The 21929-nt window shown below is 35.9% G+C and overlaps 1 protein-coding gene across 18 annotated transcripts in view; it reads right to left on the bottom strand.

Moving 5' to 3' along the window:
- The window catches only part of TTK (TTK protein kinase), a 74052-nt gene that overhangs the window by 17467 nt on the left and 34656 nt on the right, over positions 1-21929 (bottom strand). For 8 of the 18 annotated variants that reach the window (XM_086316280.1, XM_086316284.1, XM_086316287.1 and 5 more), the window contains exons 17-22: positions 21257-21381; positions 19837-19914; positions 16514-16690; positions 15976-16060; positions 15350-15447; positions 13221-13711 (exon numbers count right to left, since the gene is read on the bottom strand). In XM_086316280.1, coding sequence (XP_086172406.1) covers positions 13625-13711; positions 15350-15447; positions 15976-16060; positions 16514-16690; positions 19837-19914; positions 21257-21381 — 650 coding nt within the window. In that variant the 3' untranslated portion in view covers positions 13221-13624. Of the gene's footprint in view, positions 1-9821; positions 10372-11254; positions 11359-13220; positions 13712-15349; positions 15448-15975; positions 16061-16513; positions 16691-19836; positions 19915-21256; positions 21382-21929 lie in introns of those variants that run through there. The other 10 variants (XM_086316282.1, XM_086316289.1, XM_086316294.1 and 7 more) reach the window with 3 other exon arrangements.

The following is a 21929-nucleotide window of genomic DNA, read 5'->3' as shown; positions in this document are numbered from 1 at the left end:
ATTTGAGGTTGTTGATATTTCTCCCAGCAATCTTGATTCTAGCTTGTGAGTGATCCAGCCCAACATTTCCCATAATGTACCCTGCACATAAGTTAAATAAGCAGGGTGACAATATATAGCCTTCTCATTCTCCTTTCCCAATTTTGTGCCAGTCAGTTGTTCCATGTCTGATTTTGTTGCTTCTTGACCCACATAGATGTTTCTCAGAAGACAGATAAGGTAGTCTGGTATTCCCACATCTTTAAGAATTTTCCACAGTTTATTGTGATCCACACAAAGGCTTTAGTGTGGTCAATGAAGCAGAAGTAGATATTTTTCTGGAATTTCCTTACTTTCTCTATGATCCAATGAATGCTGGCAATTTGACCTCTGGTTCCTCTACCTTTTCTAAAACCAGCTTGTACTTCTGGAATTTCTCAGTTCAAATACTGCTGAAGTCTAACTTGAAGGATTTTGAACATAACCTCACTACCATGTGAAATAAGTACAACTGTATGGTAGTTTGAACATTCTTTGGCATTGTCCTTCTTTGGGATTGAAATGAAAACTGACCTGTTCCACTGTGGCCACTGCTCAGTTTTCCAAATTTCCTGGCATACTGAGTGCAGCACTTTCACAGCATCATCTTTTAGAATTTGTAATTGCTCAGGTAGAATTCCATCACCTCCACTAGCTTTGTTTGTAGTGATGCTAAGGCCCACTTGAGGTGGCATGTCTTCACACATTAGGATATTTGGCTCTAGGTGAGTGACCTCACCATCATGGTTATCCAGGTCATTAAGATTGTTTTTGTATAGTTAGTTCTGTGTATTCTTGTCACCTCTTCTTAAACTCTTCTGCTTCTGTTAGTTCCTGTTTCTGTCCCTCATCATGCCCATCTTTGCATGAAACGTTACCGTGGTATTTCCAGTTTTCTTGAAGAGATCTCTAGTCTTTTCCATTCTATTGTTTTTCTCTATTTCTTTGCATTTTTCATTTAAGAAGGCCTTCTTCTCTCTTCTTGCCTTTCTTTGGACTCTACATTCGGTTGGGTATGTCTTTGCCTTTCTTCCTTGCCTTTTGCATCTCTTCTCAGTTATTTGTAAAGTCTCCTCAGACAACCACTTTGCCTTCTTGCATTTCTTTTTCTTGGGGATGGCTTTGGTCACTGCCTCCTACACAATGTTACCAACCTCTGTCCATGGTTCTTCAGGCACTTGAGATCTCTACCAGGTTTAATTCCTTATCCATTCATTGCCTCCACTGTATAATCATACAGGATTTGATTTAGGTCATACCTGAATGTCCTAGTGGTTTTGCCTACTTTCTTCAATTTAAGCCTGAATTCTGCAATAGGGAGCTCATGATCTGAGCCACAGTCAACTCCAGGTCTTGCTTTTGCTGACTGTATAGAGCTTCTTCATCTTTGGCTGCAGGAATAAATCAATCTGATTTCGGGATTGACCATCTGATGATGTCTATGTGTACAGTCGTTTCTTGTGTTGTTGGAATAGCATGTTTGCTATGACCACTGTGTTCTCTTGATAAAACTTGTAAGGTATTGTCAGTTTCATTTTATAGTGGAGAAAGCAAGGCTTGGAGAGATTAAGCAATTATGAAAAAATTACACAGAGCATGACAGAGCCAGGGTTCAAATTCATATCTGAATAACTCCAAAGACAATGCCCTAAATTATGCAAACAAAGGATGAGGAGAAAGTTTCAGGTGAGGACCTGAATTATAATTCAAAGATTAGAAAAACAGAGGCATTAAAGGCCAAGCCTATGTCAATCATTCTGACAGTTGCTTTTACCTCATAATTTAAGTTCATCTCAGTTATTAAACCTTTCTTAGAATTAGGTCTCACATCTGAAAATCTGGAATCAAGTTAGGTATTAATTATTCTCACCTAGATAAAGATTCATAAGATATAGACTCTTAAAACTTAACATAGTTTTCTTTAAAAAAAAAAAAAAAAAGCTATAGAGATTTCAAGAAAAAATAAGAGGTCTAGGATGGTAAGTCAGAAGATCTGGATCCTAGTTTCTACTCTGAAAAGGAACAGCAGTGCATCCTTGGGTAACTTGCTAATTTTCATAGCTGTTTCTTCATCTACTGAGTGACATCCTCTAAGAAGGCTGCCCTTTTAGGCATTTCTACAATTACAACTCAGGAAGGAAGCAGTTCCTTGGCTCCTGAGTGTCAAAATCACTCAGCTCACAAAATGAGGCAAGACAAAATTATCATCATCTCCCCTGATTTCTACTCATGGGCTCACCTTACAACCTGAATTCCTAGTCACCAATTGGCATGAAGGTGACATGCTCCTCTCAGGAGAAATAGGGTGTTATTTAAATCAAACTGTCCACTTGCACTGGTTTCCTGTCACTCCTCTTTCCTCTTGCTGGTATATTCTGGTATCTGAGGCCCCCATTCACCTTCCTTGATGTCTTCTTAGCTCCCTTTTCAGACTCGGGCATTCAACAAGTATTTATCACGTGTTTACAGGGTGTGTCTAACAAAGAGTCCTTCCTTCCTGTTTGTTTCTTTCAATCAAAAAGCCATCTTGGGCTTCCCTGGTGGCTCAGTGGTAAAGAATCCACCTGCCAATGCAAGGGACTCTGCCAACCCTTGCCCCAATTCTATGCTGAATTCTCCTCCGCTCAAGCACTTTCATGAATATGCATATACCCTTAAATTAAAACTTCCCCAATTTTGCTGTTCCAGGAGACACTGCTTTGGGAAAGATCCCTGGTATTCTTCTTACTGCAAATAATAAATCCTTCCTTCTGCTTTCTGGGTTGCATCTTTTGGCTCAACACCAACTAAGAGGAAAACCCAATTTTCAGGTAACCAACACTGATGCTGCTACTCAAGGAAGCACACTTTGGAAACCACCATTGTACAGGATGGAATGGAGGACACGGGAGTGTCAGGACAAGAAGGGGTTTACAGACGAGAGTGCAAGAATGGGAGGGAGTCATATACAAATTCGGTGTGTGGTTGGGATAGAAAAGAGAAAAGTGGGGGGAAAGGGAGACAAAATTGTTCAGAGTTCAAATCTGGAGACTGAAGTGGCAAGAAAAAAGACAGAGAATGTGGGGACTTCCCTGGTGGTCCAGTGGTTAAGACTCCTCACTTCCACTTCAGAGGGCATGGGTTTGATCCCTGGTTGGGGAACTAAGATCCTACATGCCCTATGGCACAGCAAAAAAAAAAAGGAGAATGTTGGCTGTAGAGCCATCTTGATAATCAGAAGAACAAAATATCAATCTTTGTAAAAGAAAAAAAAAAATCATTCTTCATCATAAGGAGTTGCTGCTTGAGCTGAACCCTTCTTGACTTGTTCCATGTTGCCCCCAGTCATAGAAGGTTAAGCACCAAGGACCAGTTGCTGAGGACAAAACAAATGCAATGATCTGCAAAAACGCAAGGAAAGTTCTCTGGGCAGTGACCAGATAGATTTGGGTAACTAGCAATCGTCAGTCTTTCAACCTGACCTGACCCACTTAGCAAGCCAGTCCCTGGCTAAGACCTACAGCAGAGTTTCAAGTCAGTCCTTGGTGCAGACTCACACCCAAACCAGAAATTCCTGCTGAGGACCAGAACCACAGATGTTGTTGCTGCTGCTCCACACCCAACCTGGGGGTTGTGAACGTTGACTCACTAAGCCACCGGCTTCCAAACTTCTGGGGTGAACGGCACCCTCAGTACCTCCCACCCTTACCACCAGGGGGCCCTCTCAGCCAGCCAAGCACGTGGAGCCAAGGGAGTCTCAGCCTGGGGTGGGAAGAACCTGAAAACATGGCTCCTACTGTATCTCCACAAGAAATCTGTTCTAATTCTTCCTTTCCAGGAAAAAAAGCTTTTATTCATGCTTTCAACTAATATGTATCAAGTGGCAATTACCGGCCAGGCACTGCATTAAGCACTGGGGATACAGTAATGAAGAAAACTAATAAAAGAGGTTTGCTTTATTAGCCTGGTATTACAGTAGAGGGAGGTGAACAGTAAAAAGTTAAATCCATTATAGAGAATGTTAGGAGGATGTTAGAGAATGTTCACATTAGAGAATGTTAGAACGGTGGCTCAGCTGGTAAAGAATCCACCTGCAATGCGGGAGACCTGGGTTCAATCCTTGGGATGGGAAGATCCCCTGCGGAAGGAAACCACTATCCACTACAGTATTCTGGCCTGGAGAATCCCCACAGAGGAGCCTGGCAGCCTACAGTCCATGGGGTCACAAAGAGTTGGATATGACTGAGAGACTATCACTCAGTTTTCACTCAGGAGGATAAATAATATTTAAAGTAGTAAAGCAAGTAAAGGGATTACGTAGCACAGGGAGAAGGGGGGGGTTGTGATTTTAAATATGCTGTTTAAGCAAGGCCTTATTAGGAAAATGACATTTGAACAAACATAAAGAAATGAGGGAATAAACAGAGTGACTACTGGGGGAAAAGCATTCTAGGGAAGAGAACAGCAAAGACAAAGGCCCTAAGGCCTTGGCCAGATATGACTGCATACAGAAAGCCCGCCTTTAAGACACTGGGCATTTAGCATTTATTTTAAATTAGATGTGACTCAGGTGGACGGTAGGGCTTCCCAGGTGTTGCAGTGGGGAAGAATCCACCTGCCAATAGAGGAGATGCAGAGACACAGTTTTGATCCCTGGGTCAGGAAGACTCCCTGCAGTAGGAAATGGCAACCCACTCTAGTACTCTTGTCTGGAGAATCCCCATGGACAGAGGAGCCTGGTAGGCTACAGTCCATGGGGTCGCAAAGTCAGACAAGACTGAGCATGCATACACAGGTGGAGGGTATTGAGCAGAGCAGCAATACCCTCGATACAGGAGGGTATCGAGCTGCATGTTCTGTGAAGAGCACAGTACAGAGCAACGCAAGTAAAAGCAGAGAGAACAGGTAGGAAGTTACTGCAATGATCCAAGGTGATACAGGTGGAGTAGGTAAGGACTTCGAGTTAGAGATATATCTTGAAAGTGGAACCAACAGGATTTTCTGGTTAGATAGCCTTTTCTTCTCCCTAAAATATTGTTAAATTGAATCTACTTACAAAGGTACTGGGTTGACCACTACACATCAGGAATGGTTTAAATGTAAAATCAAATCTCAGTTTCCAAATCTAATATCAAATTGCTGATAGATCCAAAAAAAAAAAATCCATGACAGTGTCACAGTCTTTATTTATGGATTTATGTTATTAGTTATGTTTTAGGACAAATGATTAACTTCCATTCCTTAAAAGCAAAACAGCTTTGTTGTAGTTTATTCTGAATTATGTAACACAAATTGTAGTTTATTCTGAATTATTTAACACAAAATTTAAAAAAAAAAAGAAATATTTTTTTACATTCACATGATATTTCATAGGAATCAAAACTGTATTTATGAAAGGTTTAAATGATTTAGGAAAATGCTTATGAGAAAAGCAGGTGAAAAAACAGGAGTATAAAGTTATCAATATATTATCTCAATTGTGCAAATATGCCAACTGTTACCAGTAACTAACTCAGGGTGTTGGGATTAGGCATTCTTTGCCAACAAAGGTCCATCTAGTCAAGGCTATGGTTTTTCCTGTGGTTATGTATGGATGTGAGAGTTGGACTGTGAAGAAGGCTGAGTGCCAAAGAATTGATGCTTTTGAACTGTGGTGTTGAAGATTCTTGAGAGTCCCTTGGACTGCAAGGGGATCCAACCAGTCCATTCTGAAGGAGATCAGCCCTGGGATTTCTTTGGAAGGAATGATGCTAAAGCTGAAACTCCAGTACTTTGGCCACCTCATGCGAAGAGTTGACTCATTGGAAAAGACTCTGATGCTGGGAGGGATTGGGGGCAGGAAGAGAAAGGGACGACAGAGGATGAGATGGCTGGATGGCATCACTGACTCGATGGATGTGAGTCTGAGTGAACTCCAGGAGTTGATGATGGACAGGGAGGCCTGGAGTGCTGTGATTCATGGGTCTCAAAGAGTCGGACATGACTGAGCGACTGAACTGAACTGAACTGAACTGATGATTCTATTTTACTTCTCAGGTAGATTAAGATGAGACTATTTTCCTTTTGTAATTAAAAAAACACTAAATGAATAAAATAAATAATCAACAAGGACTTATTGTATAGCATGGGGAACTACTTAATAATCTGTGATAACCTATATGGGAAGAGAATCTGAAAAAGAACAGATATATGTATGTATATAACTAAATCACTTTGCTGTACACCAGAAACTAAAATGCTGTAAACCAACTATACTCCAACAAAACAAACAAAAAGCACTAAATCACTATTTAGTGCTATTAAAATCACTATTTAAATCACTAAAGCACTATTCAAAAGGAAAAGCCTCCATTTTGCTTGGAGAATCCCATGGACAGAGGAGTCTGCGGGGCTACAGTTTATGAGGTCACAAAGAGTCGGACATGACTGAGTGACTAACACAACACGTAAAAGATTAGTTTATATTTATTCCAAGAGATGATATGTAAGAGGCAATTTACCAGATGTAGTCAGCCGATCTGTCCCACCAAAGGGAAGAAAGGTAGCATGCTCAATCTCCCCTAGTATGCTTTCCCAGTGTGGTTCCTAACCCTTCCCCAATCCTTCTCCACTCCTCCGTTATCTGCCTTCAACACACCCCACCCTGACTCCACCACCACCACAAACTCCATTAGACTTTTCTCCTGGGTAGAGTTAGCTAGTCCACCATTGCTCCATGACTAGTTATCACGTTCTTCATTTGCAAATGCTTTTTTAAAAAGCATATTAAACCTTTATATATATATACACACACACACACATACACATAATATGTATCTTATAAGGACATTATAATATCCCTGAACTAAGTGAAGACTTTATTACAGAGTTTGGGCTGGACCCTCTGCTCTACTTGCTTGAGTACAACTGTGTTCTTGCTTTACCTCACTGGTGAAGTTGTAGCCAGAATATAAAACAACCATCCACAATTACTTCCTCCTTACCCTATCTGTGGCTACGGGGACCTTTCTGATCTTATTCTCTCAAATGTCTAATTTAGTACATTTCTAATAATAGTATAAAAATTGGTTATATATATATATATAGGGTTGCCCAAAAAGTTCTTTATGGAAAAACTCAAATGTACTTTCTGACTAACTCAGTATCTATACATATATACACACATTTTACACACACACACACACACACAATTATGGCTCTACAAACATTGTAACCCAATAAAAGTTATTTCTTACTTTAACTATTAAGCAATTAAGTAGTGTCGTTACAAATACATTTTCCTCTTCAGTACAATACACTTTCTCCCTGGAGGTAAAAGTGGAGAAGTAGAGCAGAGAGGAAGGAAGAAAGAAAAGAAGAAAGAGGAAGGAGAACACCATGGAGAGCACCCCAAAGTTGCTCTTTGGGAAAAAAACCCCACCAAAGTGACACAAAAGAGAATACTTCTATTCTGGGCTTCCCTGGTGGTTCGGTGGTAAAGAATCTGTCTGCCAATGCAGTAGACACAGGTTCAATCCCTGATCTGGGAAGATCCCACATACCATGGGACAATTAAGCCCGTGTGCCACAGCGACTGAGGCCCACATGCCCTATGGCCTGTGCTCCATGGAAGCCACCACAATGAGAAGCCTGAGCACTGCAACTAGAGAGCAATCTCCATTTGCAGCAAGTAGAGAAAAGCTGACCAGAAATGAAGACTCAACACAGCCAAAAAAAAAAGAAAATACTTCTACTCTCTTTGTGTTACTCCACACCCAGCAGTCCTGGGAAGCCCTGAACTACAGGATAGGAACCCCTGTTTGAAGCAAAATAAGAAAGGGTATTGTTATATCTTCTGTTAAATTTTAATTAGTGTTGTTCATAGTATATTTTTAGCTTTTTCTATTTTGAACACACAGTTATTACATTAAGCCATGTAACTTCTTTAGCCAATGAATTGTGTATGGAAGTCAAGGATGTCACTTTCAAGGAGTAATTGTAAGAGACAGTGTAAAATTTATCACACTTTCCCTTTCTGTCTGTCACGGCAACCTGAAAGTCTGGGTCTGAGAGTGTAAGGACAACCCAGAGCAATGTCCTCCTTCCTCCCCCATAGATATTAGCAGGAAACAGAATTTTATTGCTTAAAGCTATTGATAACTTTTAGGGTTGCTTGTTACCATGACAATAACCTACTCTGATTGATACAAATACTGGTTTAACAGCAAACACCAGCTTCCTTAAGGACTTCCAACAATTGAGATCAAGCAAATACATCACAAACAAAGACAGACAAAACTCACAAGAAGGGAAGCGTACAGAAGAGTCAACATAGCAAGCCTGAGACTGCTGTCCTTTAAAAGGCTTTCTTATAAGGCTGGCCCTTGGCTGAAGTCTGGGAACTAGGATTTCGGAAGGGTTCCCAGCATTATCTAAGTAGTAAGAGTGGGTCCTTGTGCCTAAACTGTGACGAACAAGCAATCTGGTTTAAGCTAAACATCAGCTTTCCTTCTGGGAGCCTAAAACTTTGGCACATCCCAGACAAAGGGTGAGTATGTGACCAGCCCCCAACAAAAACCTAAGCTGCCAACTCTCTAATGCGCTTCTGTGGTATTGTCACAAATTGCTGCTAGGAAATTAAGTGCACCCTATGTGAACCACTGGGAGAGGACCCTCGGACCTAATGTCTTGTTTCCTGTGGACTTTGCTCCACACACCTTTTCCTTTGCTAATTATACCCTTTCACTAGAATAAGCCATAACCAAATGCTGAATCCTCTGAGTTCTCTGAGCAAATCATCAAACTTGGGAATGGTCTTAGAGATCTCCAATTCAGTAAAAAAAAAAAAATCACCATAAGAGTTAGAAAAAAAAAGATTTCAATGCAGAAATATCACTGGAATCGTAGGTATGAAATGTAAAATTGTTCCATGTAAAATGATTAAAGAATAATAATGTAAAATCATTAAAGAATCACAAATTTGAGGAAGAAGCAAGAAATCAGCAAGGAAAAATGGGCACATTCAAAAAATAACCAAATGGAATTTTTAAAAATGAAAAAGTTTGAAGACATAATAGCTAAGAAATTTTGAGTCAAGAAGATACGTGATTCCAAACACTTGGAAAGCATAATATGTACCAAACAATTAAAAGAAAAAAAAAAAAAAAAAAGACTAGCCATATTTTAGTGAAATAGCAGATTACAAAAGGTAGAAAGATCTTAAAATCAGCTAAAGAGAAAGGCAGATCACTTATTTTGAAATAATAATGAGATGGATAGAAGAGTTTCTAATAGCAATAATGGAAACCAGGCGTACAATAATAACCTCAATGTGCAAAGAGAAAATAGGTATCAGTTTAGAAATCAGACCAGAAAAAAATGTTTATGTGAATCTTAAATAAATATTGTTTGTATAAAATGATAGTAGTCTATGGGGTTATAGTAGGATAAAACTGTTACACCACAATGCCACAGAAGTTGTGTTAATGTAGTTAAAATACATTAAAGTCATTGAATTCTCTGGCAGGAAGTCAAGATATTTGTTTAACTTAAATCTTTGTTAAGTTAAATAAGAATGGTAAAATTTAAGACTAACAACTGAAAAGAAAAAAAGTGAGATAAAATTCTAAGCCGTCAGTGGCGAAATTATGAAATAGAAAAAGAAACACAAAACTAGGAAAAAAGATGGGAAGGGTGACTAAAAAAAAAGGAAGCACAGAACAAATAGATTAAATAGAAATATAAGCATATGATAGTAGGAACACATTTAATATAATCATAATGAATGTTAATAGATTAAAGTTGTCAGGTAAGAAAGAAATTGCCAGTGACAATAAAAGGTAAAATTCAGGTATGTTATTTATGGGATATTCCTAAAAGGACACAGAAATTAAAGAATATATGTGTGTATGAGGCAACTATTAACCAAAGAAACATAGAAAGGCCAAGACAAATATATATTTAGAAACAAAGAGAATCCCTATGAAATGGTGACCATTATATTATATCTAGTGAAATAGTCTCAAAATACACAGGGCAAAACTGGACATAATTTAACAATCAGAAGATGTTATTTTAAACACTGTAATCCTAACTTGATAGCTTGCCCCTTGTTTAAGGGTGTTTTACTATTTTATGATATGTTATTTTTACACAGAAGATCTGATTTTTCAAGAACAAATTAAGGAGATATCAGTATACTGACTAAGAATATACACATACGTAAAACAGTTACTTTTTTAAAAAAAGGAAAAGGTAATTTAGGCCAACACTCTTAAGGATAAGCTTTAAAATCTGTACGAAATAGGAAAAAAAAATCATAAAGAGAGCCAACATTTGCTGGTAGTGAGTCTCAAAGGTAGCCCATGATGATCTCTGCTTCCTAGTAGTCACACCCTGGAGAGAAATTTTAAGATATTTCAATTAACAGAAATGAAAATAGAATTTATTAAAATTTATGGGATGCAGTAAAAGCAGTGCATAAAATAAAATTTACAGCAAAATTAAACAAAAATACAAGAAAGATCTATAATCAATGATTTAAGTCTGTACTTTAGAAAACCAAAAAAGAAAAGCAAATTAAATCCAAAGTAAACAGAAGAAAAAAAATTAATAAAAACTAGAGGAGAAATCACTGAAATTGGAAACAGGAAATCAAAAGAGAAAAATCAACAAAACCAACAGCTGATTTTTTTTGAAAACGATCAATAAAAATTGATAGGTTAAGTTAATCATAGGGTGGGACTGGGCAGAAGCACTGACAGCTGCACTGTGCACTAGAGGGGCCACTGGGACAATTTCACAGCTAACTTAGGGCAGGGGCAGGGGCTTGAAAACAAGATACAGCACAGTCCTGCTTAAGGTCAGCAGGGGGACAGGAGAAACTAGAAGGGCCCAAGATGATGTCAGCTACACTAACAGCCAGTTATCCATTACATCAACAGGCTAAAAAAAGAAAAATCACATAATCATTATTAATATTGATACAGAAAAGCATTTGATAAAATCAAATACCCATTCATGATAAAAACCTTCAGCAATCTAGAAACAGAGATTTCTCAATTTGATAAAGAATAGCCATAAAAAATCATACAGCAAACAGCATACCTAATAGTGAGAAACTTTATCATGTATGCAGAAAATTCAAAATTAAAAAAAAAAATCAATAAAACACTCTTGAAACAAATAACCAACAACAGCAACACCGATATATAAATACTGATTGTTTTCCAATATAACCACAAAGAACAAGTGGAATCTGAAATTAAAAACACATTACCATTTACATCGGTGGTGGTTTACTTGCTCAGTAGTGTCCGACTCTTGAGACTCCATGGACTGTAGCCCGCCAGGCTCTATGGGATCCTATGTCCATGGGATTTCCTAGGCAAGAATACTGGAGTGGGTTGCCATTTCCTTCTCCAACCATTTACATTAGCCACCCCCCACCCAAAATGAAATGCTTATGTATAAATCTAACAATGTATGTACAAGGTCTATACAAGGAAAACTGAAAAACTCTGAATAATTAAACCAAGAGAAGAGCTAAATAAATGGAGAATAAATGTTCTTGGAACAGGAAGACTCAATATTGTCAAGATGTCAGTTCTTCCCAATTTGATCTACAGATTCAATGCAATCCCAATCAAAATTCTAGCAAGTTTCCTTATGTATATTGACAAAGAGATTCTAAAGTTTACATGAATTGGCAGAAAACCCAGAACAGTCAAGACAATAGTAAAGGAGAAGAACAAAGTTGGAAGACTGACACTGCCTGACTTCAAGACTTACTATAAAGTGACAGTAATCAAGACAGCATTTATTGATGAAGGAAAAGCTAAACTGATTACTGGAACCGAATGGATAGCCCAGAAATAGACTACCCATAAATACAGTTAACAGATCTTTGAAAAAGGAGAAAAGATCTCTCTAAAGAAGCTATCAGATGGTTAAGTATATGAAAAGATTCTCTACACAATATATGTCAACAGGGAAATGCAAATAAAAAGAACAATGAGATATCACAACAAATCTACTAGAGGGGCCAAAATCTGGAACATGAACAACATCAAATGCTGACAAGGATATGGAGCAACAGAAACTCTCATTCACTGTTAGAGAAAATGCAAAATAGTACAGTTACTATGAAAGACAGCTTGGTAGTTTCTTACAAAACTGAACATACCTTAACCATATAATATATCAATCATGCTCCTTGGTATTCAACTCTTTGAAGCTGAATATCACACAAAAACCTACTTACAGATGTTTAGAGCAGCTTTATTCATAATTGCCAAAATTTGAAAGCAATCAAGATGGCCTATAGTACGTGAATGGATAAATTGTGGTACATCCAGACAATGGAATACCATTAGGCACTAAAAAGAAATGAGCTCTCAAGCCATGAAAAGACAGGAAGGTGGATGTTACTAGGTTAAATGCATACTGCTAAGTGAAAGAAGCTAATCTGAAAGGCTAAACACTGTACAATCCCGAATATATGGGGTTATTCTAGAAAGGGCAAAATTATAGAGGCAGTGAAAAGATCAGTGGTTGCCAGGGATTAGAAGTAGGAGAGAGATAAACAGGTGGAGCACAGAGAATTTTTCAGGCAGTGAAAACACTCTTAAAATAGCATAATTATGGATGTTATTATACATTTGTCTGAATCCCTAGAATGCGCAGCACTGAGAGGGAATTGTAATATATACTATGGGCTTTGGGTGATTATTAGTGTGTCAATATAGCTTCATTAAATGTAACAACAGTACCACTCTGGTGGTGCATGTTGATAGGGAGGCAGGCCATGCGGGAAATCTCTGCACCCTCCCTTCAATTTTGCTGTGAATCCAAAACTATTCTAAAAATAAAGTCTTAAAAAAAAAAAAAAAAAGGTCTATCAAAATATAAAGAAAAAATTGGGGAAAAGAATACTGTATGATAATATCTTTAAGTAACCTGTTAGACTCAGAAATTCTGGGACCACATTTGTAATTGCTCATCATTAAGCAAGTCATACAATGAGGTCATGCTCTATACTGCCTACTTCTAGGAATCCAGCATGACACTCTGAACACCCAAAACAAAGATATTATGAAGAATCAAAGAGAATTAAAAGAGCTAAGTGCAGCTCTAAAATGATGAAGTATTACCAGTGCCATAAAACAACTGGAAATCTTTTTTTAGAATTTGAAACCTTTGGAATTTTTTCCCCCAAAGTTAATTTACTAAGGTCTACTCTCATGTTTTCCCTTAATCCATTTTTATTAAGAAATCTGTTGCTTCACCAACAGTATATTTGCTTGAAGAAAACAATTCTATAACTTTGAGAATTTAGTGTCATTTTATATTATACAAAGCCTATTTACATAGTTCTTCAGAATACATTTCCATTTTCCATCTACTATCCCAAGTGTGAAAATGATATCAAATAGATTAGACTTACAGGGAAGCATAAAAGGGAAAACAATTCTACAATTTAATACATACAGTGCCATTAGCGGATTTTTACAGTTTTCTTTTGAGGATAATCCACCAAATTTTTCTGTTCAGAGTGAAGCTGTCTTCAAGAGATTTCCACAGAGAACCAAGAGTTTAACAGTTCCGATATTTTACAGGTGATACCTGACAGTTCGTGAGTAGCCACAAATCATTTTCTTTGCCATTTTTTTGCCAAAGTCTTGGATGATGAAGAGGAACCATGACTTTCACCACCACTGTATTGCTCATATAAAGTCTAAAATTAAAAACACACATCTGATTTGTAATATTTAAAATTCAATGTATATCAGATTAACAACGGTTTAATTAACTTCACATCTTCTTATATGTAACATTTCTCTATTGTTCTTATAATTACAAATTATTTTATACACTATTGGCGATAGTTAAAGGTTTTAAACACCTAGCTTGGCCTAAGAATCAGCTATCATGAGATGCAGCTCAATCTTTCTGGAAGAAAAATGTAACACAGTTATTTTTAAGTGTATGGATGCATCCTCAAGGTCGCCTTAATCTCCCTTACTTTTTCTTTTATAGCTGATGTACATAGTTTTACATAGCAAAACTTTTTATTTGAAGTATATAAAGTTGATTTATAATATTGTGTTAGTTTCTGGTGTATATCAAAGTGATTCAGATATATTTATATCTGTCTGTTCGTCTATATATTCTTTTTCACTGTGTTATTACAAGATACCTAACTTTTTCTTAAATAAAGCCAGTCTTAGATATAGTATACTTTACTATATAGTATAGTAAAGTCCTATACTATAAAATAAAATCAACAGAAAATATACTTTCAGTTGATATTTAAACTAAAGAATGGAAGACATTAAAAAATACAACTGCTATATAAATAAGTCTAATTAATATACTAAAATCTACAATATTTAATAAAGGATTTAAGGCTAAGCTAACATCTAATTTATGAAGATAGAAGATATCTTTGCCATCAAGGAACACATAATCTTAGTGATAAAGGTAATCCACCTAATTTTATTTATAAAAGGCTTTAAACAATACACTGGTAGAATTAGAGAAATGAAATATAGAGAAAAATTACATAACAAATTTTGGTCCAATTTCAATTCCTAAAGCCATTGATTTAGTTATCAGCACTCGAGAAAACTTAAGAAAAAATTTACCTTATATAAATGCAAATAATGGTAAATATGTAATAAATTCCTCCAGAAATGTATTCAAGTTCTTAACATCTTAGATTGGTGTTATCCCTATCCAGAGAGCTAAGAGTGTTTTTTAGTTTAAGTTACTGTAATTTTACAATAATGTTATAGCTGAAATATTAAACTAGTAACTAAAGTCAATTAAGTATACAGTGTTATATAAAAATGATTACATGTTTAATGTCAGTGAGATCCAAAAAATTATGGTGTAAACAGGCACTGGGAGACTAACAGGTTTGAGACATTTGCTTTGAGAAAAGTACTGACTGCTATATACAGCTACCCAGAAGTCATTATATGTGACAAATACTCTGATTTGTCTAAGATGGTTTAAAAATAAAATTGGCTATAAGAAATAAATTCAAAAGCTGTGTTAAAAATGGGGTTGATTTAAAAGATTCTTTACTGAATTTAGTCTGGTTGAGACCTACTTGACAGCAATCTTTTCAATATACCTTATATGACAATCCATTTTCAATTGTGCTGTGTGCCCATTACAAGAGTGCAAATCAAATAAATCTGTATTTGTTAAAAAGCACATATTCAGTATCTAAATACAGAAACACACTTCATAGCTGATCTAATGACTGGGCCAATTTTCCTTTGGTTTACTTGTTTAAGTGCCTATTAACTCACTAAACTATACAAAACAATTAAAATTAGTGTAGACAGAGCATAGACATACTCACTTTAGCAGCTTTCAAAATGGAATTAGGAGAATTCAGGCCAACAAGTTGGCCCAGAACATATTTCATTTCTTCAGCGGTTTCCTTAGCCATCTGGTTACCTATAAAATAATTTGGTTTTGTTGTTTAGTTGCTAAGTTGTGTCTGACTCACGTCCGACCTCATGGACTACAGCCCGCCAGGCTCCTCTTCCATGGGATCTCCCACACAAGAATACTGGAGTGGGTTGCCATTTCCTCCTCCAGAGGATTTTTCCAACCTAGGGATTGAACCCACATCTCCTGCTTGGCAGGCAGATTCTTTACCACTGGGACACCTATGAAGCCTAGGTGTAAAATAAATATAGAATTAATAGCACACTGGTATCAAGTAAGAAAAATAGAAGTTCATATATAAATGTGTATTCTGCTTAAAAGCACAATAACTATATTCTTATAATTTATCACTGTTCATAGTCCCTTTCCTAGGATAAGTAAAAATGAATGCCAGCAAGTAAAGGAAGGCGATCTCATTTATTTTCGTATTTAGCATTAAGGAACTTCGTTAAGGGAGGAGGCATGCAGGAAAAGAGTAGTCAGAAGGTTGTTGATATTACCAATTGGATAATGAATTTATTTTTAAAGAAGTACCTGGATGAGTTTGAAGCTGAACATACGGATGTGCCAGAAGCTCAGGAATGGATATCCTCTTTTTAGGATCCCTTATTAAACAACACTATAAACATAAAGGTTAAGTTTTTAAAACAAAAACAAAGCAAGTTTCCTTATGCAATATTGATAAAGTATTTTTCCAGGTTGCATCATATTACAGAAGCTGCTTTCTAGAGTGCCTACTCAGAAATGACAAGATGATTTTACACATCATTTCTTCAAAATCTCCAAGTATTCATATGTTTTAAAAACCTTCAAAATGAACTTTCAGTGGAAAAGCTTTATCTACTCCAGAAATTCCAATCATTTCATCTATTTCTCTTTGATTTTCTGGCCATGCCATGCGGCTTGCAGGATCTTAGTTCCCTGGCCATCGAATGAAGCTAGGCCACAGCAGTGAAAGTGCTGAGTCTTAACCACTGGACCACTAGAGAATTCCCTCAGCTATTTCTTTAAGTAAACAATTAAGTACTATATGAAATATAATTCTTCTATATTTATATACTATTAATATTACCTTTAATACATCTTGAAGATCTTTCTCTGGAATATCAGGAAATTCAATTTCATGATTAGGGTCAATTATGGCATGTAATTTAGAAATCTGATTAATTATATGCTGAAACGGTGTTTTCCCATAAGTCATATAGTACAAAATGCAACCTAACGACCAAACATCACTTTTGGGGCTTATCTAAGTTAAAAAAAAAAAAAAAGAAGAAGTTACTGTTATTTTGGCATAAAATTAAAATATTATACACACACACATATTTACCCTCATATTTAAAATCATAATTAAACATCATTACATGTGTCAAGTATTAAATTATGTTCGTTATAAAACATCCTTTTCTAGTTTTTATTACATTAGGCAATTTTATCAAAAGAAATGAGCTCTATTCAACAAACTCATAATTAAAATAGATTGACTGAAACAAAATATTACATTCTTGTCAGTCTGTGAAAACACAAAGCTAAAGATCATAACTGCAAGCATGAAATTTACTTGTTTTCCCCAAAATTACTGGATTAAAATATGGTTTTAAATAAATTCATAATATGTAACTATGTATAGATTTTAAAAAAGGTTAAGCTGAGCTACCCTAAAACTAAGAACATAAACTATAGAGCCAGACTGGGCTGGGCTGGGCTGGGCTGGGCTTGAGTCCCTGCCTTAGTACTAGCTGGTAGCTCTCCTTATCTGTTTCCTCACTTCCAAAACAGAAATAATAAAAGGACACTGTCATGGACATTAAATAATCATGAGATATGGGTAAACATAGAGAATAGTTTCTGGTTCTCAGTAAATATTAATTATTAAATGTTCTTTGTATTAAATTACCTCATTAGAAGTAATGCAATATTACAACATAATTCTACTTTTGACTTTAAAAAAACATGATTAAGACCAAGCACAGCAGTGAGTATAGTAAATGAGAATGGCTAAACTCCTCTTTTAAAAGATACATACTCAATATACAGTATAACAAAAGTAACCATATGTTCTATACAAAGGATTAATCTAAACCAAATGACACAGAAAGCTGGAGGGGGAAAAAAATGGACACATATAACCAAATACAAAAAAGAAAAAGAAGAGACAACAATATTAATATTTAGAAAAAGAGAACACAGCAAAATGCTCCTAACAGAAGAAGGTCATTTCACTGTGATAAAAGGTATAATCAACTAAGAGATGTTATGAATTTTTATGCACTGAAACCACATTTAATAGAACTATATTAAGCAACTATATTAAATTCTTTGAAGTGGGGGCAAATTTTAACATGCCCTTCAGAACATGAGCAAGAAAATAGATTCCGTTATCTGAACACAAAGACAACTGATAATAATAATAAATAATCTTTTCCTCTAATTTAATCACTTGGAAATTTAAGTCCATTTCTAAACCTAAATCACAAACTAAAAATAATTTCAGATTCAAGGAAAATAGCAGTGTTATGGCAGCATAGTTTTTCAAACTCTCCAAATCCCCAGATAAGTTAGACAGAGCTGCCTGGTAGCAAAACCATAAACATAAGGAAAATATTTACAATAAAACCAGAATGTAAATGGAGACAAATCACCAACAGCCACAAGTCCTGCATGGTAGAGGCATTTGACGCAGAGAGAAGTAATCAATGTGCCCGACAGACCTCAGAACAGAAGCCCCAAGTGGCCATTAGCTGCTCACTGGAAAGCAATTTCAGAACAGAGCTAGACTGGGAGGGGCCCTGAGCTCTTCTTTAGCAACAATGAGCTTACATGTTGGGATAAAAATTTATCTTCTATTCAGAATCCCTAAGGCCACTGCAGAGCAGGTGATACAATGGAATTGATATTTCCCATTATTACATATTAAAGTATTGAGTTGACAACTGAAAAAGATCTGAACATTACATGCAGCTCAAACCCAATTTTATTTTAAAGAAAAAAAAATAAAGAAAGAAAAATTTAAACCTGAAATCGGGAATTTTGGAAATTTGTGAAAATAAGAAACGCTACAGTAACAGTAGCAGCAACAGTAAAACTCAAAGTTTTACTTGAGTAAAACTTTATACAGAAGACTACTAAAATTAAAATAGCAATTATTTAAATGCAGAAGCAAAGGGAAAAAAACCTAAAGGGAATACAAATGACAAAGACAAAAGCAGAAATTAATTAGCAAATGAAAATATAATAAGTGAAATCTAGACCTGGTTCTTTATTTTTTTAATTTATTTTTAATTGGAAGATTACAATGCTGTGTTAGTTTCTGCTGTACAACAATATGAATCAGCTATAAGTATACATAGATGCTCTCCCTCTAGGGCCTCCCTCCCACCTCTACCCAAGACCCAGCTCTTGAAAATTAACAAAACTATGGCAAGTCTAATCAAGAAAAGACAGCAGACAAATCTATGTGTTAAAAGAAAAGGAGAAGCTAAAGAGATTTAAGAAGAATTTTTATAAGAGAAGCTGTTAGGCATAATTATATGTCAGTTATTTGCAAAGATATGTAGAAGCCACAATTTTCTAGGGAGGAAAATATAATTTAGCAAGTGAAAGCATATTTATTAAGCAACTGTTTTCAGCTGGACAATGTACTAAATGCTTTATATTCTTTCTCATTTAATCCTCAATTACTTTTAAAATAGGTACTATTCGGAAGCCTAACTGACAGACCAAGAAACAGGCAAGTCAGGTCACAAAGACAGTTGATAATGAGGTAGATCTGTAACTTGAACACAGGGACTGCACAGCGATGTATGCTTGCATCCGTTAGACTACACTGCTATAGGGGAAAAAGGATGAGTCTGGAGCCAGAGGCACCATGGCAGGCAAAGCTGACTCAACAAAGGGCACCAGTGAGACTAGCATGAGCGCTCACAGTGGTAGCAAAATAAGGCAAGTGGGAAAGTACATGGAAAAATTACCTGCTAGAGTTGTACTTGGAAATGTAAAATTTACAAATGAAGAAACGGTAAGAAATAAAACGTTAAGAGTCAGAGAGGAAACAAAAAAGACTTCTAAGGTTATAAGTTCAGTGTTAATTAAGATGTCCATATCAGAATTTAGTCTTATTTTTAAAACTAAAAACATATCCAATATGCATTTCTTATAGGAGCACATTGTAAGGCATCACCACATTAAAAGCACAATATTAAAAGAGCAATCTCAAATCAATAAAGAAGGGTAAAATTGAATCCCAGGACAGTCTGCTTAATAAGGCAAGGTCTCTATAATGGCTTAATTTTAGAACTTAAAGAAATAAAATTTCAGTTATCTGTTAATTTAGTCAGAGACTAGCCCATTTCCTGTTTGTGCAAAATAAATGGGATATAAATAATCTTAAAGTACCTTCGATTTGGACTTCCCATTTTCTCTTGAAGACATATCTTTGATTGCTTCTGGTGGCATATAATTAACCGTCCCAACCTACTTGCCAAATCACAGAAAACACGGAAATCAATGAAAATACTTCAGTCTGCTATTTTTAAAAACATGAATGCCAAATTCTTGACAACTTGAATAATTACAGATTTCAGTAATATATTTGTGAAACTCAAATAACTGACAAAAATATTAAAACAAATTTCTTCACATTTCCAGCAAAATAAATTAGATTCATAAGCAAAAAATTAACTCCTTTCAGAATGCTGAGCTATTTCTATGATTATGGTAGGCAGAGACCATAACATTTCACAGGATAAAATTTATTAATGGCCATAAACTTTGAAGGAATTGATTCGTCACTCATTTCTGTGCTGGAATAGACCCAGAACACTTTTCAATATAAACCACCAACCAATCAACCAAAAATCCAGTTTGTCTCTAAGTATTCCCTAGGCCCCCGTCCAAATAGAGACAGGATGGGTGTCTACATCATGCAAGAGTTTCCGCAGCAGGATTATGCCAACCTTACACTGTATTTGTTTTATTCTAAAATGATTCTGCTTTCAAATAATGAATGCCTATACTTTAGAGTCTTGCCATAGAAGTTATCATCAAACTGATTTACAACTAAATTTCAGCTGTATTTTTGATATAAAAAGAAGTAACTGTCAAACAGAACTGTTTGAAGGGCATGCTGCCCAGCTACTCCTAAAAAAAAAAATCCAGTTTTATTCCTAGGATTAAGGCAGATCCACATCAGAGATCTGCATACATGGAGCACACTGTCCTGGCTGTAAGCAGGATTATTTTTAGTCATTCTTTGATTGTCATCACCTTGGTTTTTATGGGAACAAGTTTATTAAGATTGCTGTTGCATATCTTATTATAAAAATGTGGTTGAGTACAATATTTGTTATGTTGTTTCCAATATCATGGCCCACTTAATAATTTTTTTCAAATGTAAATGATAGGGAAAGCTTTACTTCTCTGGAAGAATGAAATAATCTTACCTCATAAAGGACAATGAAAAACATAAAACTGCAATTCTCTTTGGCTGCTACCAGGAAACTGAGACAAAGTTTTAGGTGAATTTTAGATAACCAAAATGATTTCAAGGCAGGTATTACTGCTTCTCTACCTCAGCTATATGAAAATCATTCAAAATTGCTGGATATATGTCTACTGGGACTTGACTTTCTATACTAAATTGTATTAACTGTGTGACTGATTTATTTTTTATGGTTATAATATTTATTCTTATAAAAAAAGTTTTCAAATCCTTTGAAAAATGAAGTAGGGAAAAATAAAATCCTCATTAGCAAATTAATACTTCAAAGATGAAAAGGAATTGAACTCTACTGTGTAGTAACCAGCCATTAATTACCTGAGAGTCTTTAACAATACTTGTTGTATCTGGTTGCATTTGGTTTGCGATTCCAAAATCGATTAGCTTTAGCATTCCATCAACTATCAGAAAGTTAGCAGGTTTCAGATCACTGTGAACAATACCTTCAAATTAAATACAGTATAATATCAGACAATGTCAAACATTCTAAGTACAAAGATATTGCACAGTCTACTCATGAGTTGGTTTCTTTAGTCAAATTAAATATTCATTTTTAATATACTCTGTGAACATACAGCAAATTGCTACACGCTAGGCACTATTTTAAGTTTGCAGCTTGTATTGAACCATTCAACCCTCATACCAATGCTGAGGCAAGTACTATTATTATCCTCTTTTTAGTTGCAGAAGCTAAGGTAGAGTTTAAGCAATCTGTTCAAGGCTACACAGCCTAAGGAACAGAGTCATGAGTTGAACCAGGCAGTCTGACTTCAGAGTTTATGCTCTTAACAACCACTGTGCTTCTCTGACCACAAGACAGTACTGTAAATGATGCTGCCATGTGGTAGGACTCTATTGCCCCTCACATACCCACCCCTAAGCCTGATCTTGATCACTGGTGAATTATCTTCTAACTTATAGGAAGAGAGACATAAGGAGATAGTTTACAATTACCTATATTATCAGTTATTTAAAATAAGGAAAAGGCAAA

Source organism: Bos grunniens, chromosome 9 (genome assembly GCF_055505025.1).
Source record: "Bos grunniens cultivar Pamir isolate PY7600 chromosome 9, Bosgru_T2T1.0, whole genome shotgun sequence".
In the NCBI taxonomy this organism is placed as follows: Eukaryota; Metazoa; Chordata; class Mammalia; order Artiodactyla; family Bovidae; genus Bos; species Bos grunniens.
This window is presented reverse-complemented; position numbering and strand designations above follow the sequence as displayed.